General features: G+C 35.8%; 1 protein-coding gene across 15 annotated transcripts in view; it reads left to right on the top strand.

Annotated features, from left to right (window-relative positions):
* Positions 1-25,837, top strand: part of Bbs9 (Bardet-Biedl syndrome 9) — a 481,139-nt gene that overhangs the window by 190,440 nt on the left and 264,862 nt on the right. For all 15 annotated transcript variants that reach the window (XM_074065326.1, XM_074065324.1, XM_074065323.1 and 12 more), the window contains 4 exons: positions 8,393-8,571; positions 17,458-17,534; positions 20,564-20,617; positions 25,654-25,756. In XM_074065326.1, coding sequence (XP_073921427.1) covers positions 8,393-8,571; positions 17,458-17,534; positions 20,564-20,617; positions 25,654-25,756 — 413 coding nt within the window. The remainder of the gene's footprint in view (positions 1-8,392; positions 8,572-17,457; positions 17,535-20,563; positions 20,618-25,653; positions 25,757-25,837) is intronic.

The raw sequence follows: 25,837 nt of genomic DNA, 5'->3' as shown, positions 1-25,837 counted from the left end.
TGCAAATCAAAACCATGCTAAGATTTCACTTCATTCCTGTAGAATAGCATCAAGAACACCACCAAAAACAAATGTTGGTGAGGATACTGGGAAAAAGGAACCCTCATACAGTACTGGTGAGAATGTAAAACAGTACAATCACTTTGGAAGACAATATGGAGGCTTCTTCAGAAATAAACAGATCTGCTATATGATCCAGCAATACCACTCCTAGGGATATACCCAAAGGAATGCAACTCAGATCATTACAAAGGCACTTGTACACACATGTTTATTGCATCACTATTCACAATAGCCAAGTTATGGTAACAGCCAGGATGCCCCTCTACCATTGAATGATCAAGAAAATGTGGTATTTATACATAGTGGAATGTTGCTCAGCCACAACGAAGAATGAAGTTTTGTCATTTGCAGGTAAATGGATGGAACTGGAGGACATCTTAAGCGAAGTTAGCTAGGCTCAGAATGCCAAAACTTGTATGTTCTCCCTCCTCTGAGGATTATAGACCTAAAACAAATGTACATGGTAGGAATAGGGAAAGGGAAGGAAACCTAAAACTTGAATGTGGTTGATGTGCTCACTATAGAGGAGCAAATGTAGTAATTTTAAACTGGCAGGAATCACTGTCGGAAGGGGACCAGGAAGTAGTGAAGAGGTCTGGCAGAGATGAACTAATGTGGGTTTCAATACACAAGTGCATGGAAGCCATGCTAGGAATCTGTCTGTATAGCTATCTTTATCTCAAACTAGCAAAAATGCTATGTCTTTTTTTATTATCTCCTATGTTTTCTCTTCAACAGAATCTGAGAACAAGAGGGTGGTACAGGTTTTGCCCAGAAGCAGGGTGAGGGGGGCGGTGGGGCAAGAGGATAGGGGAGGTAGCACAAACAATGTATACACCTGTAAATAAATGTTTTTAATGATAAAATAAAGAAAAATAGTTGTACAATTAGTGTTTAGGTCTACAATGGGCAGGGATTCAGTACATGTTTTGTTCAACTATATAAATCTTCATTGCTTAGCACAATACTTGGTTATTATAGGCATTTAAGAAATATTGAATAAAGACTTAGAAGTGTCAGCTTATCTGACCTAATGTCAAATTTTGAGAGGCAAGCATATGGACTTATTCCTAATGGAGGATACCTGCTTGGACAGATAGGTCAACTGAACTCAACCTGTTTTCTCACAGTGACAGGTATCACAATTGTTTTGCCTTCAGCCTGTTAGTCTGGACTTAGTAGGTGCTTCATAAGTGTTCTTTGAGGTTAAGGCAAGCTGTGGTCTCCCTTTAACCAAAAGCATAGCTATCTGGAGACCATGGTGTACCTGGTTTTTTAAAAAACATTTAAAAAAATTATTGTACTTTTAATTAGCATACATTGATAGTATGAGGGGATACATTGTGATAATTCCATAGATATGTATAGTGTACTTTGAACAATCTATCTCTCTCTTATATTTACTTATCCCTCCTCCCTTCTAACCTCCTCTTCAAACAGTGTTTGCTGGATTTCGTTATGCTGTCTGTGTGTGTGTGTCTGTGTGTGATACTTCAATCCTCATCATTCCTCAGTATCCTTACTTTTTGTTTACCCCTTCTAGCTAATCCTCCCCCGAACTGTCTCTCTTTTGCATTTGTGCCCCATTATTGTACCTGGTGTTTTTGAAATTGTGCTATGAAAAAGAATACTACTGTTGGTGAACTGTCTCCTTCAGCCACTTATTCATTCAATTAACAAATGTTTACTGAATTCCAACTAGATTCTAGGCACTATTCTAGGCATTCAAAAGTGAATAAATCCCCTGCCCTTATAGGGCTTATATTCTAATGCTATGAGAAATAAATAACCAGCAAACAAATAATGTAGTATATTGTACTAGTGCTATGGAAAAACATGAAGAATTAGAGGAGAAGAAAGTGATAGGGTAGAGGGGGTGTGGGAATGGTGTTCTTTTTAGATAGTATGGCAGATAAGACCTCACTGAGTAAGTTACTTTGAAGCTATGACCTGAAGTAAGAGAGGGAGCTATTCATTAAGTCACCTGGTAAAAGAATATGAGTGACAGGCAGAGAAAGGAGCCAAAAGAAATGCCCCAACTTCCTACTAGGTGTTGAGCACCAGTGTGAGAGTGAGCTGAGTAGCAGTCTTGAGAATCTGATGTGAAGGGTTTAGTTTTTGACTTTACCAGTCCTCTGTAGACCCATAGATGTTCCTCCTGTGTACAGTTAGTAGGCAGTATATGACATATGTCCCTTCCCACACTTGACTCAACAATATCTGGACCAGCCCATACCCTGTCAATGCAATGAATTTCACTGATCACATGCTGGAGTGTTGCAGCAGTGCCGGATCCCTACTGATGGTTCTAAACACTTTCCGTGTTTCTCTTTTTCAGTGCTGCACCGAAGGCTTGGACAACTTCTATGTAGCTATAGCTGGAGAAGAGTGAGTGTGGTGGGAAACAATAGGAAATGTTAGTGAGGTGGGGGCATATTGTGTGGGGCCTTAGGATTCTTGTAGGGGCTTGAGCTTTATCATGAGTGCCAGTGGAACCTCTGGACTGATGCAAACCAAAATGAACATTCTGACATGTTCAAAATTACCATAGTAGGTGCTAGGATAGAAGCAGAGAGACTGGTTAGTGGCAGTTATTTGGGGGAAGATAGAAGGCTGTTTGTTCTAGGCATGCCCTAGTGGACTTGGTGTATAGTGTTTGGAATCTGGACATATTTTAAAAGTAGGACTGGCAATATTTGCTGATGGAATGGGCTTTGGTTTGGATATGGTTTGGCCCCCAAAGGCTCGTGCATGTGTCTGGACTTTGGGATAGAGGTCTGGTTGGAGGTATAAATGTGAGAGCTGGCACAAAGAGACATTTGAAGTCATGAGACCAATTGATTTCACCAGGACTATCATCTGCCTTTAGACTCTCCATTCTTTATCATCTTTGAGAATCCACTTGTAGTTCAGCTTTGTGTTCTCTATTAGGTGAAGAGCTCTTTCATGCAAGGGCACCACACTTTCTTGCTACCATGTGATAGCATCTGCCACAATTTTGTTGCAATTGCTATGTAAAATTCAAAAACTTTTTCCTTTCCAATTAAACCAAAGTTTAAATTAAAAAAAATTTTTTTTGAGACAGAGTTTTACTTCTAACTCACTATGTAGGCCAGGCAAGTCTTAAACTCACCATCCATCTGCCTCACCTTCCCAAGTGCTGTGATTAAAGGTTGCACTGCCACACGTGGTTAGACCGAAGTTGTTTTTTATGGCTAGTACCATGTCTAATTTGCTTTGTACCTTCTGTTGTATAGGAGATGCTCAATAAACATGGCTTGAATGATGACGGACCAAATCAAAATCTGTTCAAGTGACTGTGTGCAGTCCTTTCGGGCTGAGAAAGTCTACATGTCCTGACCCTGTCTGACTGCATAAAATGACAGGAAAAGAAATGGATTTGGTGCATATTCATTTTGTTTTACAAATGATTAGTCATTTTTTTCATTGTAGTAGCAAATGAAAGTGTTCATTTTTTTTTAATCTATTGTGAATAATTCTTCATGTACTTTCAGGTTGTTCTTTTGTAGATTGGCCTTGTCAGAAAAAGAGATTAGATAAATGTTTTGAATTCCACAGATATTTAATCTCTTGGCTGAATCAGACTCTGTCTCTGGCAATGGAACATTTTCCTTAAAAGAAATAGTTTTTCTCTAAATTTATTTTGTAAATGTGAGACAAAAAAAATTAGCTCATGATTTCACTGGCTAGATATAATTGCCATTCTTTTAGCTGTTAGGTTTTATTCCCTAACCTGTGTTTTATACACGTTTTATAAACTTAGAATTAAACACATGTTCAGTATTAATAGGTTTTATACTCTGGATTTCTTTTTTGCTACTTTTCATACAGCAAATACTTCACACAGGCTTGGTTTTTTTTTCTAGTGCCAAGGATTGAGCCCAGAGCCTCCCACATTCTAGGCAAGTAGCTCCACGATGGAGCTATATCCCCAGCCCCAAACATGCTTTTTAATGGCTAGGTAATATTCTCTTGTTGATATAACCATGGTTTTAAATGTATTTTTCCCTTATCATTTGAGTTTTTTTCTGATTTTCCCAATCAACTACAGTAATAAAATACTCTGTAAAATGATATGGACATTTTAAAGACTTTTGGTATATATTTCTAAAATGTTCTCTAACAGGATTTTAACAAAGTTGCATTCCCACTAAAGTATATGAAAGTTTCTATCTTCATGCACCTTCTCTAAGAGCTAGGATTCATTAGTAAATACAATTTTTTGCTAGGTATTTTTGGGTATTTTCGAGGTATTAATAAGAAATAGTATTTTCCCCCCCCTGTGGCAATACTGGGGTTTGAACTCAGGGCCTCATGCTTGCTAGGCAGAGGCTTTGCCAGCCCTTTTTTTGTGTTGGTTATTATCAAGATAGGGTCTAGCTAACTATTTGCCTGGTCTGGTGTTGAACTGTGATCCTCTTGATCTCTGCCTCCTAAGTAGCTAGAATTACAAGTATGAGCCACCAGATCCTTGTAAAACAGCTTTAAAAATAATCTAAAAGTACATTTTTTTTGAATTTTCTCCATCTATTTATTGACTATATTGTCTTTATGTTTTGGTAGTACTGGGGTTTGAACTCAGGGCCTGGTGCTTGCTAAGGAAGTACTCTACCACTTGAGCTACATCCCAGCCCTTTTTGCTGTATTTTTTTGACATTGTTTTGCATTTTTGCTGAGGAGTCAGCCTTGACCATGTTCTCCCTACCTCTAGCTCCCACAAAGCTAGGATTTCAAGCGTGCATCACCACAATGGCTTATTTTTTGATATATGGTCTTTTGCCTGAGCCAGTCTTGAACTTTGGTTCTCCCATTCCTACCTTTCTGTGGCTGTGATTACAGGCATGCTACGTCACGCTTGGCCCTTAATTGTCTTATTCTTATATGTGAATAGTCTGTATGTGTTGCTCGACCTTTTTCTGTTGGGATATAATCTTATTTTTATTGACTTTTAAGAGTTTTTTTTGCATATTATTTTCAACATATAAACTTATTTTATTAGGTCAAAAATAGTGGAATTTCAACAACGTCTTATGTTTCAATTTATATGAGTTTCCAATGATTTCCAAGCTTGTCTTTTGTTTTTCTTACTATTGTTTTCTTAAGCATATAACAAGTTAAAAATTTTTATGTGGTTTCATTTAGAGATCTTTTCCTTTGTAGTATCCTCTACTGCTTTCTTCCAGCAAAAGTTCTTCCCATCCCAAAGGAAGATAAATATTGTTGTAGTTTCATATTTTTAAATTTCAGTTTTAAAATTCATCTGGAATTTTGTTTTAATGTATTGTTAAGGCAATGATCTGTTTACTGAACGATGAAACAATTACTTTCAGATTCCTGAGCAAACTCTGTTGTTTAATTTTATGCCCCGTTGCTAAAATCACCAAGTATTGATGTATCCCAGGAATATCACATTTCTGACCTTAATTTTTCATATCCATTTTTCTGGTGTGTTGGGTTAGCTGATACGCTTCAAGAACCAGAAATAATTTTGTCAATTTTAAGTCTGCTCTTAAGGTGGAAGTAATGGGTACACTATTCTACATTTAATTGATGGCTCCTTCCATCATAAAATTCTATCATTCAGAGACTATTACCTAGCAATCTACATGGACGATATTGTTAAATAAAATTTTTATTAAGTAGAAATTGTTTTAAACATCTTGGTTGATTTTTTTTTCTCTTGAAATTGGGCTCACCTTTAGGAACAACATATATATTAAAAACTTGTCCTTTGCATAAAGATGTCAAGTGATAAGATTATTTATTTATTAGTTCTACAGTCCTGAGTCAAAGTCTTTGTCTATTACAGGTGTTTTATACAGAAATTCACTTGAAGCCCTGAGTTTAAACCCCAGTCCTTCCTTCCCACCAAAGATTAAGTATGTAGACATTCCACTGATTTATGCCAGAGGTTTTAGAGCATGATTTAACATTACTTGGAAACAAAAAATATCATGTCACATGAATTCATCTACAGCGTAGATTTCTGTTATTTGATTTAAATTATATCCAGTGGTTCAGATACCATTGATAAGAGAAAAGTAAATTGCTTAAGTTCTATAATTACTTTAACTCTCAAGATATACTGATGACATTTAGGTAAGTTCTTTTAGTGATAGAAGACCCTAGATCCTCTTTCCTTGATTTGGACACCTCAAACACCATTCAGGAGTATTAAAAAAAAATGCATATCCCTTGTTACCCAAACTCTGCTTGTCTGAACTCAGAAACTGCATAGGTTCAGGTAATTTTATAGATTAATCCCTCATATCTAAATTATTATTTACTGTCTAAACCAGTGGAATAAAACTGATTAGTAATAAACTGTCCAATTTAAAGACCTAATAAATTTGGATATGGAAGGATACTTGTTTTGGGTCATACCAGCTTTCCTACTTTGTAGGCTACTTAAAGGATGAGAATAAAAATGGAAAAGTGAGTTTGAATTTAAATAATGACCATTTCCTATGTTCTCTGAGAAGACAGCCAGAGATGTGCCTTTTAACATCCTAGAGGTTGTTGAGAACTCATTGGGTTCCTAGACCTGTATGGGGCTGGGTGGAGTGGGGAACAGACTATGTCACAGCCCAGAGGAGTGGAGACTTTGCCCTCTGGGAATGAGCTGCTCAGAGCTGGAAGTTTGGATGTCTTTGGCCACTTGGTGGCTTTACTTGCCTGCAAAGAAACTTGCAAGCCCAGAGGCACCAAGGGGTTTTCACACTTTATTTTAGGAAACAAATTTAATTCCTGAGGCAGAGATAGAAGCAGTTCTTCAGCTTGCAGAGTTTTGAGGATTATCAAGTGTCATTTAATTTTAGAGAGAAAAGATGTTTAGGAGGACTTCCCAAATTGACTTGGCTTGATAGAGCTAAAGCTCAGGTCCTCTGATCTTAGTCTAGTTCTTTAGCTGTTGAATCAGTGACAAGAATCTAGGTTTTATTTCTCTGAAACCACATCACAGGGTTCCATGGCACTGACTATACCTGGGCCCTAGAGAAGGTGTGAACAACAATGTTGTGTTGAAACCAGGTGGTGAAGTGGATGCTGGTGGTCACATTATAGAACACATTGAACAATGGCAATATGTATTCTCAACTCAGCTGAGCTCTAATGTTAACAAGATGACCCCTTGAGATGATCCAGAGTTGGAGAACTTGAAATTGTTTGATTTATTCTGAACAAGCCTAGATTTTTACATTCTTCATTTACTTTTCTCTTCTTCAAATGAATATTGACATTTTTCCATTTTTTTCTCTCTCAGTTTTTATCATGTTTGGCAATAACCTTAAGAACAGGGTCAAAAAAAATTTTTTAAGTCAAAACCCACTATAGAATACATAGCAAAAACCAAACAAAGGCATTATTTATTAACTCCAAATGACTTATGACAAATGTTGAATTTTTTGTGTGTTTGTGTAAACTAAGGAGGCAAGCATAGTATTTCTCTCAGTTACTTTTCATAGTAAACTGAGAAAAGTTGCAGCTTTTATTTTGTAAAATGACATGTCAAAATTACCCATAATTTATATATTATATCTAGTTTCTAGAGTAAAAGACAGATAAGGCAGCCTAAGAAAAGGTGGAGTGAAGTACACCAAGAGTGTCTTCATCTATTTTATGCTGCTATAACAGAATACCAGAGACTAGGTATTTATAAAGAAGAGAAAATTGTTTGGCTTATGGTTCTGGAGGTGGGAAGTCCAGGATCAAGGGTCAGAGGTACTTGAATAGGAGTATGTGTGAAGGAAGCTATGATAGGTGAGAGGGTAAATGTTAGTCCCAAGGGTAATAAAAGGGAAAAGGGTGGGAAAAGGGCAGGGTGCACATTTTCGCTCAAGATCTCCTATGAGTTCTCCAACCATCTTTGCTCTTCTAGCCCCTTGAATGTCCTGACCTGCTCCTGTGCCTCATTCCTTATCTTCATCCAGTTAGAAGCCAAGCTCCATCTCTTGACCGTTTGTACTTCAAAAGTACAGTTCACATGCTGAGTGTGTATCCACCAAGTGGCACCTGGAGTGAGGCTTAAAATCTGTACTAGAGAGCAGGATTTGCCATATAGTTAGGTCACCATGTGGCTATTATGATAATTTAAAAGGTTTTCCCCTCCCTCCTGTAATGAATGTTGTCATTGGAGGATGTCTGTAAGTATAAATGGTGTTTGATACGTTTGCATTGCGTCTTTGAAGTAAAGCTTTGCAAACAGATGGTTATTAATGGCATGTAGAAGCTTTATTGAGTACAGCTATAGTGTGTCAAGACAGACTGTACTGAAATATAACTGTGTCTCATTCTGTCTTCTTTCTTGTAGTGATTTAAAGGGAGTGATAGTCACTCTCAGTGATGATGGCCACTTACAGTGTTCATACCTGGGGACAGACCCTTCTCTGTTCCAAGCACCAATAATTGAATCTAGAGAACTAAACTATGATGAACTTGATGTTGAATTGAAAGAACTTCAGAAAGTCATAAAAGATTTTAAATCACAAGGTATTTCATTTGCAACTTTTTATTTAATTTTAGTATTGCATTATAAAATTCATGTTTTCTTGTCTTTTGATATTGTTTTGTATATATTAGTTAATTTTCTTCCCCATACTTTATTAAAGACATTGTAAGGCAATGTGGCTCTTTAGCATACAAGGTCTTTGTGCTCATTTTGTATGTTATAGCTTCTGAAAACTATGCCTTATTTAAGGTAATGCTTTTGTTAATGTGCTTCAGGGATAGTGCTACTAAAGGTCTTTGTTATTGGTTTTGTGTTTTTAGCTCCAGTGAAACAAGCAGTCCTTCTTTGGGTTAGTGGTTTTAGGCCTCGAGAAGAACATTAGAGTGATTATTTATTTACTTATTTATTTTGTTGTGCTGGGGGTACATTGTGGCATTTACAAAAGTTCTTACAGTATTCCATCTGTATCATAGTTGAATTCATCCCCTCCATCATTCTCCTTTCATCATTCCCCCTCCTATTCCTGGAATATTTTCATCAGGTATCATTTTTCCATTTACTACGTACATGTGTACACAGTATTTACATGACAGGGTGGTCATTTATTTATGTATAATATCCCTGAAAAAATATTTGTTGCTTCTTTTAAAAGAAACCAAATTAGTACATGACTTACCACTTTGTTACTAAAATGTAGTAATTTGCAGCTTGGTGATATACTTTATAGTTTGAGTTAATTTGCCATTCAAATGGAGTGTAGCCTGTGCTATGCTGATTTCTAATGGTTCAGAGAATGGTGATATTTTCATTTCCTAAGTTTTGAATAACTCAGTATTATCTTACTTTGGGATTCACAAGGGTATAATTTTTTTAAATTAAAAAAAGAAACAAAATACCAACCTTGCAGTTTGAGTTGGACATGTGAAAAGCATTACTTTAAGTTTCCCTTTCAGAGTCAGGTACAAGTATTTTTTTAATGAGAAAAAATGTGGACTATGTTCACATAAAAGAAATGTTGAAACAAGTAGGAATAATAAAAGAAGCGCAGCATTAAAGCCACCAAAACCACAGAGCTGATCTTAGCCCTGGTCAAATCACTTCCTAGATTTGTGTACTTTTGAGTCTGTATTACCAAGATTATATTCCTCTGGTTCTAAGAAATTGAGATTATATATTTAAAAATATGAGTATTAAAAATGGAGTTGTTATGTTTTGGCTTCACACTTTCATTTAGAAAGTTTTGAAAGTAAACCAGTGAAACTCAGGTCTTTAAAAGTACCTCCAATTACTTAATTTTTTTATTTTTACTTAATTCTTTTTAAATTTTTATTTTATTCATATGTGCATACAATGTTTGGGTCATTTCTCCCCCCTTCCCCCACCCCTCCCATATCCCACCGCCCCCTCCCTCTCCCCCCCTACCCCCTCACTACCCGGCAGAAACTATTTTGCCCTTATCTCTAATTTTGTTGAAGAGAGAGTATAAGCAATAATAGGAAGGAACAAGGGTTTTTGCTAGTTGAGATAAGGATAGCTATACAGGGAGTTGACTCACATTGATTTCCTGTGCATGTGTGTTACCTTCTAGGTTAATTCTTCTCAAACTAACCTTTTCTCTAGTTCCTGGTCCCCTTCTCCTATTGGCTTCAGTTGCTTTAAAGTATCTGCTTTAGTTTCTTTGCGTTGAGGGCAACAAATGCTAGCTAAGTTTTTAGGTGTCTTACCTATCCTCACCCCTCCCTTGTGTGCTCTCGCTTTATCATGTGATCAAAGTCCAATCCCATTGTTGTGTTTGCCCTTGATCTAATGTCCGCATATGAGGGAGAACATACGATTTTTGGTCTTTTGTGCCAGGCTAGCCTCACTCAGAATGATGTTCTCCAAGTCCATCCATTTACCAACGAGGGATAACATTTCGTTCTTCTTCATGGCTGCATAAAATTCCATTGTGTATAAATACCACATTTTCTTAATCCATTCCTCAGTGATAGGGCATCTTGGTTGTTTCCATAACTTGGCTATTGTGAATAGTGCTGCAATAAACATGGGTGTGCAGGTGCCTCTGGAGTAATCTGTGTCATAGTCTTTTGGGTATATCCCCAAGAGTGGTATTGCTGGATCATATGGTAGATCAATGTTTAGCTTTTTAAGTAGCCTCCAAATTTTTTTCCAGAGTGGTTGTACTAGTTTACATTCCCACCAGCAGTATAAGAGGGTTCTTTTTTCCCCACATCCTCACCAACACCTGTTGTTCCTGGTGTTGCTAATGATGGCTGTTCTAACAGGGTTGAGGTGGAATCTTAGTGTGGTTTTAATTTGCATTTCCTTTATTGCTAGAGATGGTGAGCATTTTTCCATGTGTTTTTTGGCCATTTGAATTTCTTCTTTTGAGAAAGTTCTGTTTAGTTCACTTGCCCATTCTTTATTGGTTCATTAATTTTGGGAGAATTTACTTTTTTGAATTCCTGATATATTCTGGTTATAAGTCCTTTGTCTGATGTGTAGCTGGCAAATATTTTCTCCCACTCTGTGGGTGTTCTCTTCAGTTTAGAGACCATTTCTTTTGTTGAGCAGAAGCTTTTTAGTTTTATGAAGTCCCATTTATCTATGCTATCTCTTAGTTGCTGTGCTGCTGGGGTTTCGTTGAGAAAGTTCTTGCCTATACCTATTAATTCCAGAGTATTTCCTACTCTTTCCTGTACCAAGTTTAGAGTTTGGGGTCTGATATTAAGATCCTTGATCCATTTTGAGTTAATATTGGTAGAGGGTGATATACATGGATCTAGTTTCAGTTTTTTGCAGACTGCTAACCAGTTTTCCCAATAGTTTTTGTTGAAGAGGCTGTCTTTTCTCCATCATATATTTTTAGCGCCTTTGTCAAAGACAAGTTGGTTATAGTTGTGTGGCTTCATATCTGGTTCCTCTATTCTTTTCTACTTGTCTTCATGTCTGTTTTTGTGCCAGTACCATGCTGTTTTTATTGTTATTGCTTTGTAATATGGTTTGAAGTTGGGTATTGTGATACCTGCCACATTGTTCTTATGACTGAGTATTGCCTTGGCTATTCATGGCCTCTTGTGTTTCCATATAAATTTAATGGTAGATTTTTTGATCTCTTTAATGAATGTCATTGAAATTTTGATGGGAATTGCATTAAACATGTAGATTACTTTTGGGAGTACAGACATTTTTACTATGTTGATTGTACCAATCTCTGTTAAGTATAATGCTGGCTGTAGGTTTGTCATATATAGCTTTTATAATGTTGAGGTACTTTCCTTCTATTCCTAATTTTCTTAGAGCTTTTATCATGAAATAGTGTTGGATCTTATCAAAGGGTTTTTCTGCGTCTATTGAGAGAATCCATCAGGTCCTGGACTTTTCTTTTTTGGGAGACTCTTGTTGCTGCTTCAATTTCATTTTGTGTTATAGATCTATTCAGGTGATTAATATTCTCTTGGTTCAATTTTGGATGATCATATGTATGTAGAAATCTGTCTATTTCTTTAAGATTTTCGAATTTGTTTGAATATACATTCTCAAAGTGCTCTCTGATGATTTCCTGGACTTCCATGGTTTTTGTTGTTATCTCCCCTTTTGCATTCCTGATTTGACTTATTTGGGTTTTTTCTCTCCTCATTACAGTTCTGTGAGGGATTGCCCCTCCTCCCTTCTTCGGCGCTTGGGCCCCCCCCCCGCCCTCTTTGCTATGTGTCTTTTTTGTTGTTACTGCTTATTATTCAGTTTCTTTTCTTTTTTCCCTGGGTGCGGGTCAGTCTCTCCAGGAGGGCTATGCTGATCTGGCCCAGGGTTGTCTGGGAGTACTGCGTGCTGCTTAGCTCACCTTGTGGTCTGCTTCTTCCCAAGCAGTCTGGGCACTGGTGTCTGGCTGCGACGCTGGAGCCCTCCTGGTTTCTCCATTTAATGTGAAGTGGGGATGCTATGCGCAGGCTGGAGGTGTGGAGGGGTTAAAATTTTGCCTCTTCTCGTGGTTTTTCTTGTAAGGTGTATCTCCAGCGTCTCTCCAAGATTTTACTTTAGGAGGCGTGCTTTCAGCTTCTTCCCTCTAGCCACCATTTTGGAATCTCACCCTCCAATTACTTTAAAACTGAGTTGTTGTCAGCACTTTTCTACGTGATTTATTTCACGTAGAAAAAGATTAAAATTGGATGTGTCATACTGCACTATATATTTTTCAATATTAGATACCAGTATCATCGGTCTTAATGGAATTACAAGTTTCATTTTCACTAAAGATTTAGTTGGGGAAGAGTGGAGTATTTATGAAGTAAGAAATTTCTAAAGACCATTGAATAATGTTGTTTTCACTCCAAAGTTTGCATCTTTTGATTTTGTTCTTTTCATAAGCAATATGCTAATGGAAATTTGATGAACATTAATTATGTATGAAATTTCTTAGACGATTCCTCACAGCTGAGTTATTTGTTGGTGGTCATAGTGATGCCCTTGAGTGAGAATTAGGCTTTTTTGCTTGTCATTACCTGTGACCTTTTGTATATCTTGAAATAACTGCTAATTAAGCTAGGAATGTATCCACCGACGTGAGAGCAAAATTCAATATTTACATAATCTCAAATTTTACTCAGTGTTTGAAGTTTCCTGTTCTATTTATGTGACCATTATTTGGTTTTATTAGCAAAAGAGAAACTTTTTGAGAAGAAAATCTTTTAAAATATTTTATTTTTAGATATGGAAGAAAGATTAGTATTCTGTACCCTTATAAAACTTTTGTATGTTTGTTTATTGAAATATTTGTAGTTCTATAAATGTACCAAATTATTTCATTGTACAGTATGGAAAGTTAAAACTCTGAACTTTTTGATGACCTCATTATTCATTTTAATGCCACTCATTTTAGTACAGTGGCTTCAACTTGCAAAAGAAAGTTCAGAATCTTGTGGGTTACATTCCATACTTAAAGCTTTAAAAAGTTTTCAAAGGAAGAGTTGCAGCAAAACTTAAAGCCAATTTAAAGAGATTTTTTTGTACACATGGTATATATTATCTACTATAATAAAAGTGTGTTTGAAGCTGACTTTATGTGTTTAAGTAATATGAGGAATGTATGTTGTAAACATGAAATTATAGTAATAATTTTTGTATGGCTCATGGATTCTGAAGCTATTCGTATTTAACTCATTAGTATGAATCTTGCCAAGCATTTTTGTTATCAGTAGTCAACAATGTCTGATAGTAGGGGATTTCAGAGCTAGAATTTCCTCATAATTTAAACAGTTGATTATGATCTGATTCTGGAGTGAGCGCAAAGCACCAGGTGCTTACACTAGGCCCCCACACAGCTGTGTTTTCTGGAAGGAGATAGCAGAAGATGTGGGCACATAAAGGAGCCTGCGCCCTATGTGAAATGTTTGGTGTCACTAAAGTTGATGCTACTAGAAGTACTGGAAACATTTGAACTTGGTGATTTGTTAACATAGGGTTGTGTCTGTCTGCATATAACAGAATTCCCAAATAAGGCAGCTTAAACAAGGTAGAGCTTCATTTTTTTTTTTCTCATATAAAAGAAGCCTGCCCAGTCGTGGGCAGTCCTGGGGTTGGCTTGGCAGTTCCATTGTCATCAGTAATCATGATTTCGTCTGTCCCAGAGTCATCTGTTGGAACTTCTGCCTTTGTATCTGCAGCTGAGTCAGCTCCCTGTATGTGCTTTCCTGGAAGCCACACCCTGAACTGCAGAACAGGATGGGGAATTAAGTCTTTTTACTGAGTGCTTTGTTGCTCAGAATAAAATTGGGCTCCTTTTAGTACAGATTTGAAGAATAGTTATTAGATGGGTAATAAATAGCCTTTTGTATTGTCACTAGGCTTAGAAATTCCCTTTCCAAATTTTGCAGTATTGGTGGGCAGCAGTTGGGGATAATTCCTTTTTTTGAGAGACATCTTCCAAGTGCTTTCCATGTTTTCAGTTATCTGTCCTCATGTGTGGGGATGATTTTCTCAGGGGTACAGGGTGACCTCAGACGTTCTAGGTAGTGTGTGCAGATATGGTTTCCAGTGAAGAAGAGGATGATTTCTCCAAAGTCTGTCTTTTATTGGGGAGAAAGCATATGCATGCACTCCCCGACTCCAATTTCCCTTGCCTCCCATTTGCCAGAATAAAGAGCCATGTTCATGCCTAAAACAACAAATGGTCAGTGGAGTGGAATCACCATGATTAGATTCAGCTCTGGAGCCCAGGAGAGGAGAGTTCTCTAAGATGTAACTGAATACCTCAACAAAAATAGGGGTTTGTCACAAAGATGGAGGAGGGAAGAATAAATGTTGAGTAGGCATTTATTAGATGTGTGTGTGTATCCACGCGCATGTGCACGCGTGCATGCATGCATGTATGTACATGACTCATTTATTGTTTTTTGGGGGGGAGGAGGGAAGCAAATGAGTTTTTTAAATTTTGTTTTCTTTTAATTTTCTTTTAATATCATTATTATCATACTGGGGTACATTGTGATATTTACAAAACTTCCTACAATTGATCATAGTTGAATTCACCCCCTCCATTATTCTCCTTTATCTTCCTTCCCCCATTCCTGGAATAGCTTTAACAAGTCTCCTTTATCTATTCTCATACATGAGTACATAATGCTTCTATCTTACTCATCCTCCTGCATCCTTTCCTTATATCCTCTCCCTCCTACTTGTTCTAACCCCCAGACAGGACCTGTTTTACCTTCTTGTTCTCCATTTTTTTTTTAAAAGACATTTTTATTTGTTTAAGATAGCTTTACAGGGTGTTTCGTTTTGACATTTCCATCTATATACACAGAGAAGGAAATAGACAGCTAGATTTAGATATAGATAGATAGATAGATAGATAGATAGATGACATTTCCATCTATATACACAGAGAAGGAAATAGATAGCTAGATTTAGATAGATATAGATATATAGATAGATAGACAGACAGACAGACAGATTACAACCGAAACCGGTTCATCTCCTCTGTTTTTCTCCTTTCTACCTTAGTCCCCTTCTTATGGTGATTTCAACAGGCTTAAAAATTCTCCATTCATTCTTGTATAGAAAGTATATCAACCATATTCACCTTCTTAACTTCCTTCTTTTATTCTACCTCTCTCATATGGGACTTCCCGTTAGTATGACCTCTCTTTCAAAATATTGCTTATATTTGTGTAGGTCTATATTCCTCATATGAGAGAAAACAAGCAACCTTTGGCTTTCTGATCATGGCTTAAGATGGTGTTCTCTAGTTCCATCCATTTGCCTGCAAATGACAAAATTTTATTTTTCGTTGTGGCTGAATAAAATTCCATTGTATATAAATACCACATTTTCTTAATCCATTTATCAGTAGTGGGGCATCTTGGCTGTTTCCATAGCATCACTCATTTATTGTTAAAAAGATGTTTTTATACATACATAAAATGTGTGTATACAAGTATGTGAGAGTAAATATAATTTTATTTGTTATTTAAGATCTCTGTGATTTAAAATTATGAAAATAACATGTATATGTTAGTCCATTTTGTGTTTCTGTAGGAAAATACCTGAAGCTAGTTTCTTTATAAAGAAAAGAGGTTTATTTAGGTCACAGTTCTAGAGGTCCAAGGGCATGAGGTCAGCACTGGCTTGCTTCTAGTAAGGACCTTATAGCAGGTGACAGGAGGATATACGGGGGCAAGAGTGCAAGAGAGAGTAAGACAGGAAGTCAGAGAGAAGGGAGAAGCCTGTCCCCCTAGTTTTGTTTGGGTGGGACTGGGGTTTGAACTTAGGACTTCACATTGCAAAGCAGATGCTCTACAGATTGTGCCACATCTCTAGTCCATTTTTCTCTGGTTATTTTGGAGATGGGGGTCTTGCAAACTGTTTGTTCAGGCTGCGTCAAACTGCAATCCTTCCAATCTCAGCCTCCCAAGTAGCTAGGATTATAGGAATGAGCCACTGGTACCCCTCTTTCTTGCCCTTTTAATAACATCCCTCTTGTAAGAACTAATCAGCATTCCATGAGAACTATATCAATTCCTTTAAAGAGCAGTGCTTTCAATGACTTAACAGCTTCCTACTAGACTCTGCCTCTTAACGTTCCCCCTGCTCCTTAACATCACAACACTGGAGTCCCAGCTTCCCCTCTGAACCTTTGGGGAACACACTCAAACCCCATCTAAACCATAGCAGTGTATATGGTAAAAATATTTCAGATGGTACAAAAAGATAAACAATCAGAGGTAGCTCTCCCTTTGACCTCAAGTCCTAGCTTCATTTTTTGAAGGCAGTCCTTATGAAGAGTTTTGTGTATTCTTCTGGAAAATATTCAGGATTATGTACTTGTTGTTACACAGATTTATGCATATTAGATTACTACATCTTCTTGAAAATTAGTGGGTATGTCTTTGATTTCTTTTTATATCAGTGTTTAAAGATTTCTGGCACTCTTATTTGTTGGACCACTGTATAGTATGAATATACCATGTTTTATTTAACCATTTCCCTATTAATAGATATGTAGATACTTCAGTCATTATTAATATTTTAAGTGACTGCTAACAGCATGTCTGAGTATTTGGTAAATTCATGGGAGTGAAATTATTAAATCACAGGATCTATACATTTTGTATGTTGATAGTTATGACCGACTTGCCCTTGTACTAATTGGGGCTTTCACTAATAGTCAAGGAGAGGACCTTAAAATTCCTAGTACTAGTTAGTTAGTGGTTCAGATCTTACTTGATAGCTTTATAGAGAAAAATTATTTTTCTTTCCAGTATTATAGTGGCAATAATTAGCATTGGGTTTCTAATAATGTAAGGCATTAATTTTTTTTAACTCATGGGGACTTTTAATGTGTTGTAGACAAACTTTAAATAAAACTATATATAGCAGATTTTATTTTATAATTAAATCTCTCTCTCTCTCTCTTTTTTAAATTACAGGTATTTGGCCCATGACTGAGAAAGAAGATGACTTGGAAGTTTCTGCTATAGTGTCTCCTAACTTTGATTCAGTGTCTGTAGGTGTATTTACATATTTCGAATTGGGATCGAAGCTCTAGGTCTTCCACTAGAAACTTCAGGGAAAATAACAAATTTTAGGCTCTGTTACCATCTGAATAAAAACATTCCTGTCTTAGTGCTAGTAAGCAGCTTCTTAGGTAGGATTATATTTTTTAAAAAATGTGAGCAGAGTGAGGAGGAATAGTAGAAAAGGTTCTTGCCCTTGTTCTGAATCTACTTTATTTTTAAAAACAACTTTCTCAGTACCAAAGTAGTGAAATAATTCTAATTCAGATGAATCATATCTACCCCACAAGAGTTTTGTTGACGGTTCAATGAGATAACATTTGTGAATGGCCTAGCTCAGACAGAGTTTGATGACTTACAGTCTTTAATACATTATGGTAGTAGATTAAGAGGACAGATATTTTATGCTGAGTGTCCCGGCTATAATCCCAACTACTTGGGAGGTAGATATTGGGAGAATCCCAGTTGTAGGCCAGTCTGTACAAAAAGTTACTGAGATCCCATTTCAACCTAAGCCAGGCATGGTGGTACATGTCTGTGATCCCAGCTGCATGTGAGGGAAAAGGAGGATCGTGGTCTGAGATCAGTCCTATGAGAGACCGTACCTTAAAAATAATGAAAGCAAGAAAGGGTTGTGTGTGGCTCAAGTGTTATAGTGCTTGCCTGGCAAGTGTGAGTCCCTGAGTTCAAACTCCAGTACCACCTTGCACACACCAAAAAATACAGATAGTTGGTCTAGAAATTATTTTTCCCTTCAGTTATATTTGGGTGACCCACACAAGGCACTTAATTTTCTAGTCTGTTTTCTCATCTATAAAATAGAGATAATAAAATGTATTCTGTTGAATTGTTATGATAGTCATTATTAAATTACATTTTGCTTCTTCCGGCATCATCATCACCACCATTGCTGTATCCTTAGGGCTTACCTTCTAATGGCTACTCAATATCTGTTTATTCTGAATCAATAAAACTGAGAAACAGGAAGGATGAAAGGGCTTGGTTATATTACTCCATCTCTGTTTAGTGTTCTGTAAATACTTGTTTGGGTGTAATGGATTATTTCCCATTGCATGAGGTTGGGGTAAAATCTGTTAAGTTTATCTGTGCCTCTGCCAAAAGATGATCAATTTAGAGAAGTGATTGGACTTTCTTCACTTTATCATATTTGTAGTTGCTATCATTGTATAAGACCTCCTGGGAAATGTCTTTGATATTTAAGTACCAGAGCATTAATCTAATCAGTAGTTGTCATGAGTCTTCAAAGATTAATCTTGGTATAAACAGCCAACTCAACTTGTGCTAAAAATCCTGTTAACATTGCTGTGATATAGCAAACTGGGTATACTTAAAAAAAGAGCAGGACCATATATGAAAAAAACATTCACTGAGCTGAGATACATAGTAGTCGCACTGTTTTCAACATTGGTCATTTGGCACACACCATTTCTCACTCTATCTGAAGGGTGTAACCTGAATGGAACATTTCTGCTTATACATTTTCTTGCTGGAAATGACTCTTTTTTTCCTTTGGACAACTTATATAATTTTTTCTCTATTCTCTTAAGCATAGGCTATTTGGAGTGAAGGATTCCCTTTCTGTTCTTTGGGACCTTTTGATCCTTGTAGGAAAAGGTCTACAGACAGTGTAGTAGTATTATAATGTAATATATATTTCCCTATGGGCAACCTTGAGTGCTGTTTCTTTTTAACTAGGTGTCTCTTTCCAGCTTTGTTTTCCCTGTGCTACTATTTTTTTCCTTCTTCAGAGATTTCTTAAAAGTATCATATTCATTCCACTGGAAAACATTAGCCTGATAATTTATGTGGCTATAAGGCCATGGTATCTTCTTATAGCCATTTTTCTCTGACTATAATCTTATATTTCTAAAGGGCTACTATCCTTGAAATATCTAGGTGTGTAGATGTGGATTAAATAAGGCAGGAAACAGATGTTGGTTACTCTTCTAGGTCTGTGGATAGCTAAATGTGAAACATTTCCTGGATTTTGGGTGGTATAGTACTGGAGCCAAAGTCTGAATTAGTATTTAATTTTGCATCAGTATTATGAAAGCACACATCTTAAAAATAGAAATGTAATTTATGTTGGAATGGAGTCTTTTGTAAAGGAGACAAATATTGCTATCTCAGTCATCTTTCTGACTGAGTGGATCATAGTTCAAATATGATTCCCTATAGAGCTGTAACTAGAATAGGAGTCTCTCAACTCTTGATTCTGCTGATGCCTATGGCACCATAGTTGTCTCCATTGCTTAGAAGTGGCTTAGTTTTTCTTAGTTACAAATGTTTCAATGGAAAAAGTGGTGAATCTGATTGATTTGTTGGATACCGACATCATAATCTTAATTGTGGGTATTACTAGAAAATATGTTACCTATTGATCTTATTCTATCATAGATTGCACATTTTTTCCCATGATATACTACTCTCAGTATGCCAAATTACAAGGAAATAGTTGCCTTATTGTATTATTCTATAATTTCTTTAAGAGGTAGGACAAGGTATCTCAAGCTGATGAGAGGCCTATTGAATTAGTTTTATGATATGCACTAGTAAAAAAATAAAATTCCATTTTTTTACTTTCTCGGTTTAAGGCTACTTATTATATCTTTAGACACATGTCTTACATACATGTTACTAATCTGAATAAGGCATACCTTTTTGGAAGATACAGGAATTCTTCCAATATATAAGGGACAAGTTAATGGAATCAGTACTTAAAACATTTAAATAAATTTGGAAATAGAATGATTTGATAGAATATGTGACCTCTCTTTCTTTTTCTGAGTGATGGGTTTTTGAATATTACCTCATGACTTTCCACATGAAGAAGTCCAAAAAGTCACATCAACTCTTTTAGTCTGTTGTTAGAGTGATAAATTCTTTATAGTTAGTTTCCTATTTGATGGTGACAAGTATATATTATACTCATTGTATTTACTCATGCCAGGTAATATTGAAATCGTTCTTCTTTCTCTTCTCAATTCTGTGCTTACAGCAAGCCACTGATGTTGAAGTTGGAAGTGACCTTGTCCCTTCCATCACCGTGAAGGTATTGTACCAGTTTTTAGACTTTAATGTGCATATAATATTACATATTTCATTACATCTGTCACTATTGTTTTCCTGTAAGTAGCTTATAGAAATATAAAATAAACATTTCAAATTTGTAAGTTTTAGCCGTGGGTAGTGACTAGAAACCTTTCTTGTTACCTACAAATATAAAACTGATAATTCCATTTCTAGAAATATGTATATAACCTAAACAGTTATTATGACTTCTTTCTACCCTTATTTACATGTGTAGCATGATCCAGGTTTTTTCTAGTAATAAAACTGGAATTTTAAATCTGCTAAAGGAATTATGTCATCACCATTCATAATAGAGCAACTAGGTGACTATAGCAATTATTTATAAGTAAACTGTGGCATGATATTGGAAAAGTACGTGAATGGTAACAATATCTTTCTTTTATGTGTGATTGTATGTGTTTTAAAAGAATTCGTAGTCATTTATCTGCCATAACATTAGCTTTAAATGGTTATATTTATAGCATGAAAATATTAAATGAAGAAGCCACAAAGTAGAGCAGTGACAAATTGATAGTCTTGGAAAAACAGAATATGAAGGATGTGGTTTTGGTTAAGATTTTTAGTCCTCTCATTGTTGAATTTTAGAGCTGAAGCTGAAATGTAGAGCTCTCTTAAAGCATTCAGATTAAAGTGTGGTAATCAGTCAGCACATTATTAAGCTGAAAATATTTATCACTGCCTAGACCTTTGGAAGCCAGGAAAAGTTGTAGATTTTGGCAATTCACTTAGTCAAAATTTGGAGAAGTCTTTATGTTTTTTTAGATTATGGGTTGCTGTCCTTGGAGGAACTTAACAGGGTACTAGGCTTTACTAATTGTGTTCGCTTACCCTGGACCAGCGGGTGGCCCAAGTGTGGATATCTTTGGTCAGTGTTGAAGGGGAGCCCAATCTTATAATGGTTTCCTAAGCTAATTTTTTTTGGATTCTTGCCACTGGGAACAAGGGTGGTCTTTCCCCAGTTTCCCTTCCCCCACCCAATCAAAGGCTGCATCTCATTAACACTTCTGGGTCTGAAAGGGCATTAGTGGTAAGAAGTCAAACATTTAAGAAAAATAAAAATAACTGCAGAGTTCCAGGAATGATCTGTACTTTTGTGTGGGGAAACCTGTTTTATACCTATGCCATTATGTTGTTCAGACTCATACATGTAGTAATTCAGGAGCACACTGTAAATTGCAAAAAGAAGTCTTATACCGAAACCAGATAACATTGCTTTTGCCATTCTCTTTTTCCCAATCCAGTCACCAGGAGTTGTTGATGTAAGTTGCCTTTGTCTCTCTCGCAGTTCTTTGCCTTTAATGTTTACTAGCCACCTTAAAATGATGGCATGACATTCCAGGAGTATTCTCCACCATTAGTGAAATTTATTTCCTATACTTGAGAATGCCTGTGTCCCAACTCTGTTTCTCATTGTCATTATAAAAGCACCAGAAGCAATGTAACATACAAGAGTTGTACACAATAGGTTGAACTCACACAGCAGACACAATGAGTTCCTGATCCTTTCTGACAGTTTCTTTACAAGTTTCTGCTATAAATCTCTCCTTTTGGCCCTTTATAATAACAGCAGCCAAGACATATAACCATGGAAATTTCCATCATAATAAATCCTGTTAATTGAGAAAAATTTTCCATCTGTTCCAAATGAATGAAGATATGGCTTCCTTGAGTATGTGTGCATGATGTGTAACCAGCTATTCCAGGCACCAAGGCAGAGTAGTTGTTCATACCTGGCCTTTGGAATCATATTTGTACATCTAGGATAAAAATTTATTATTATATTTCCTAAGTATTATATTTCATTTCATTAGAAGCAGAATATAGCATGAAAAATTCTTGTACTAACATTTTATATTTTTCCTTAATATTCTATAATTATTTTAGTCTTTAAATATGAAGTTTATGATTTAGCCAAGTCTTTAACTCTCTTTGGCTCAGACACAACTATTCTTTTATACTGTAAGTTATTTTTCTCACATCTCTTTGATTTGTGTTTTTTAAAGTACTTAGCCCATTGTTTTGAAGTCAGTAAATCTATATATGGGAGCTATCATGATTGTGCACCTAAAGCAAATGCACACCCTTCTTGTAACAATGTAAAATTGTGTGATTATTGTCTAAGTAGACATCATTATGCCAGGCAGGGTCAGAATGTCTGTTTTTTGTTTTTTTTTTCCCAAATTTATTCTTACTCTGAGGAGTTTTCATTTTCACTTAAAAAAACTGACTCTCAGAAAATGTTCCAGATTATAGTTTTCAACTCTCCAGCTCTCAGTGACTTTGGGCATTTTTTTTTTTTAACCTTCTCTGAACCTTGTTTTCGAACTATAAAACGAAGAACCTTTTTTCATTTGTGAAGTTATTTTGTGATTTAGCTGCTACTGGTTAAAGGCATGGACTCTGGATTCTGACAAACTGGAATTATATTGTTATTCTTTTACTTCTGTAAAAGTGGCCTTGAACAAGTGACTGAGCTTTGAACTACAGTTTTGTCTTTTGTCGAATGTGTGTGATAGTACTTACTTCACGCTGTTGTGAAGATTGAATGAGATAATGCACATAATAATTTATTAGCATGGTTTCATGAATATAGAAAACTGCTATGGCTGTTTATATATATATGTGTGTGTACATCTATATAGACTAACATTGTTATTATTATATTATTATTAATAGAAAAGTTCTTAAGTTGGTCCTTTTTATTTAATGGACTAGCTATCTACTTGAAAGAAGGTTGTCTGTGGCACTTGTAGTTTCTTCTTGTAAGAATTACCATCAGGGTTTTATTAGAAAGGTATTTTGTTGTTTACAATGTTCAGGCATCATTGAGGATGTTTTGTTTGTGGTATGCCAATTCCCTTATGTATTAACAGGGCTTATAAAGTAAACATCAAGAACTCATTGTTCACTTGCTATCTTTACCATATTTGTTTGCATCAGTAATTCTCTTTTAAAATTTTTATTTTACAGGTCAAAATGTTGTGTAATTTATTTTTAAGCTGTATATAATACTCACATCCCTTAAAATTAACACAAGACATTTACTGGCTTTAATTATATGTATGTAATGTTTGTAAGTCAATTGTATATTTTTTATGTATTATATTAATATGTATGTATAATTAAGTGATAGATAATACATGCCTTTTACTTAAGAAAAAATTCACAACTACCTTTCTTAAAAATAAGAATATCCTTGCATTACATCAATAAATAATAATGTGTCAGACTTGTATAATACAGTCTAATAAGTAGACTTAACTTCTCCATAACAAAGGTAGCACATAGAATAGTGGCTCTCAATTGACTAGTGATTCCTGGTAAGAATAATTTGGGAGCTCTAAAAATACCAATACTTGGTCCTGTCCATCGAGGTTCTGACTCAGTTTATGTAGTTACCCTACTTAGACTGGTGACTGTGTGTCTGCCAAGTGCTATGAAATCATCTAACAGAGACTTTTCAAAGAGGCTGGAACTTTTAATAGACCAAATCCAAAGAGAGAACATGCTAGTGGAAGCCAGGCCTTTAAACTTCTCTTTGGTAGCTTGAAAAGATACTTTTAGTAAAGATTCTTTGGTCTGATGGTTTTTACTGATCTTTCTCCTCAGGAAGAGTGAGAGAAATTGTGGCTTTCTGTACTTAAACCCACACTGTATCCCAGGCAGATGTTATCCCAGTTCTTAGAAATTCATTCTTATTGGAGTAAAGGATTTTCTTAGCATCACCAACCAAGAGCACCAGTTTGGAAATATAGCCACGTTAGAAATGCAGTAGTTAATTTTGGTATTTTTTGATATTTCCTATAATTAGTTACATTATACATTTTTATGATAAGCCCTGGATGAAAATGCAGTGCTTTTCACTAATATCTAGACTAGTGTAAATCCACCTAATTAAGGAAATCATAGGAGGATAACTGACTTCTGTAAAAAAATACTAGATAAGATGAATAATTAATGATAGTATAACTACATGTGAAAAAAGAATTAACACACTTAATTTCATGATATAGTTATTTAATAGCCATGAGGAAAGATTTCCCTTTTCTTTGATAGGACATTTTAAACACCTTTATTGAGATATCATTTCCATACTAGACAACTCACTCACCTCAATGATTCTTTACAGAATCGGGCAACCACCCTACAATTTAATTTTAGAACATTTTTCCCCTTCAAAGAAACATCAATTAGTTGTCATTTCTCATCCCTCTCATTTTGAAGCAACTGCTAATCTATCTTGTTTTTCTGTAGAGTTGCTTATTCTGTACATTTCATGTAAATAGAATTATATAATATGTGATTCTTTGTGACTGGCTTCTTTCACTTAGCATAATGATTGTCAAGGTTCATCTGTAGTCTAGCATAAGCCAATACTTTATTTCTTTTTTTTCCATTGTATACATATACCACATTTTGTTTATCTACTCATCATGATGCACATTTGGATTGTTTCTACACTTTGGCTGTTATGAATAACATTACTACAAACATTTGTTCAAGGCTTTGAGTGGGCATTTGTTTTCATTTCTTTTGGTGTGGAATTATGAGGTAGTATGGTACATTTATGTTTAACTTTTTAAGAATTGCCAAACATTTCTTCAGTGCCACTTTTCATGTACCACTTTTCATTCCTACTTGCAGTATATGAGAGTTCCAGTTCCTCCACATCATACTAACAACTGCTGTCCATTTGATTGTAACCATTTTAATGTGTGCTTAGTAATATATATTTGTGGGTTTGGTTTGTATTTGCTTTTTCATCTGTATATTGCTCATCTTTTTATCTTCTTGGGAGAAAAATCTGTCCAACTCCTTTGCTTAGTTTCTGTTGGATAGAACATTTTAATCTAATACTTATGTTCCATGTTCTGTTTTGCAATTACTCATTGTTCCCAGTTTTCCCAATTATGTGCTAGTGATTTTAAGTGGTTGTGATACTGTCAATTTGGATAAAATGTGACTTTATATTAATACCAATTCCTGTTCCCTTAGGTTACACTGAAGAATCGAGTGGTATTGCAGAAAGCCAAATTATCAGTCTATGTGCAACCACCCTTAGTGTTGACTTGTGATCAGTTCATCTTTGAATTTATTGGTAAGGTTTTTGTTTTAGCTTATAGTCTATCATGGTGTAAGGTTTTTTTTAAAAAACAGTATTAGTTCTTGTTTCATTCCA

This window comes from Castor canadensis, chromosome 2, assembly GCF_047511655.1.
Source record: "Castor canadensis chromosome 2, mCasCan1.hap1v2, whole genome shotgun sequence".
NCBI classification, from domain to species: Eukaryota; Metazoa; Chordata; class Mammalia; order Rodentia; family Castoridae; genus Castor; species Castor canadensis.
This window is presented reverse-complemented; position numbering and strand designations above follow the sequence as displayed.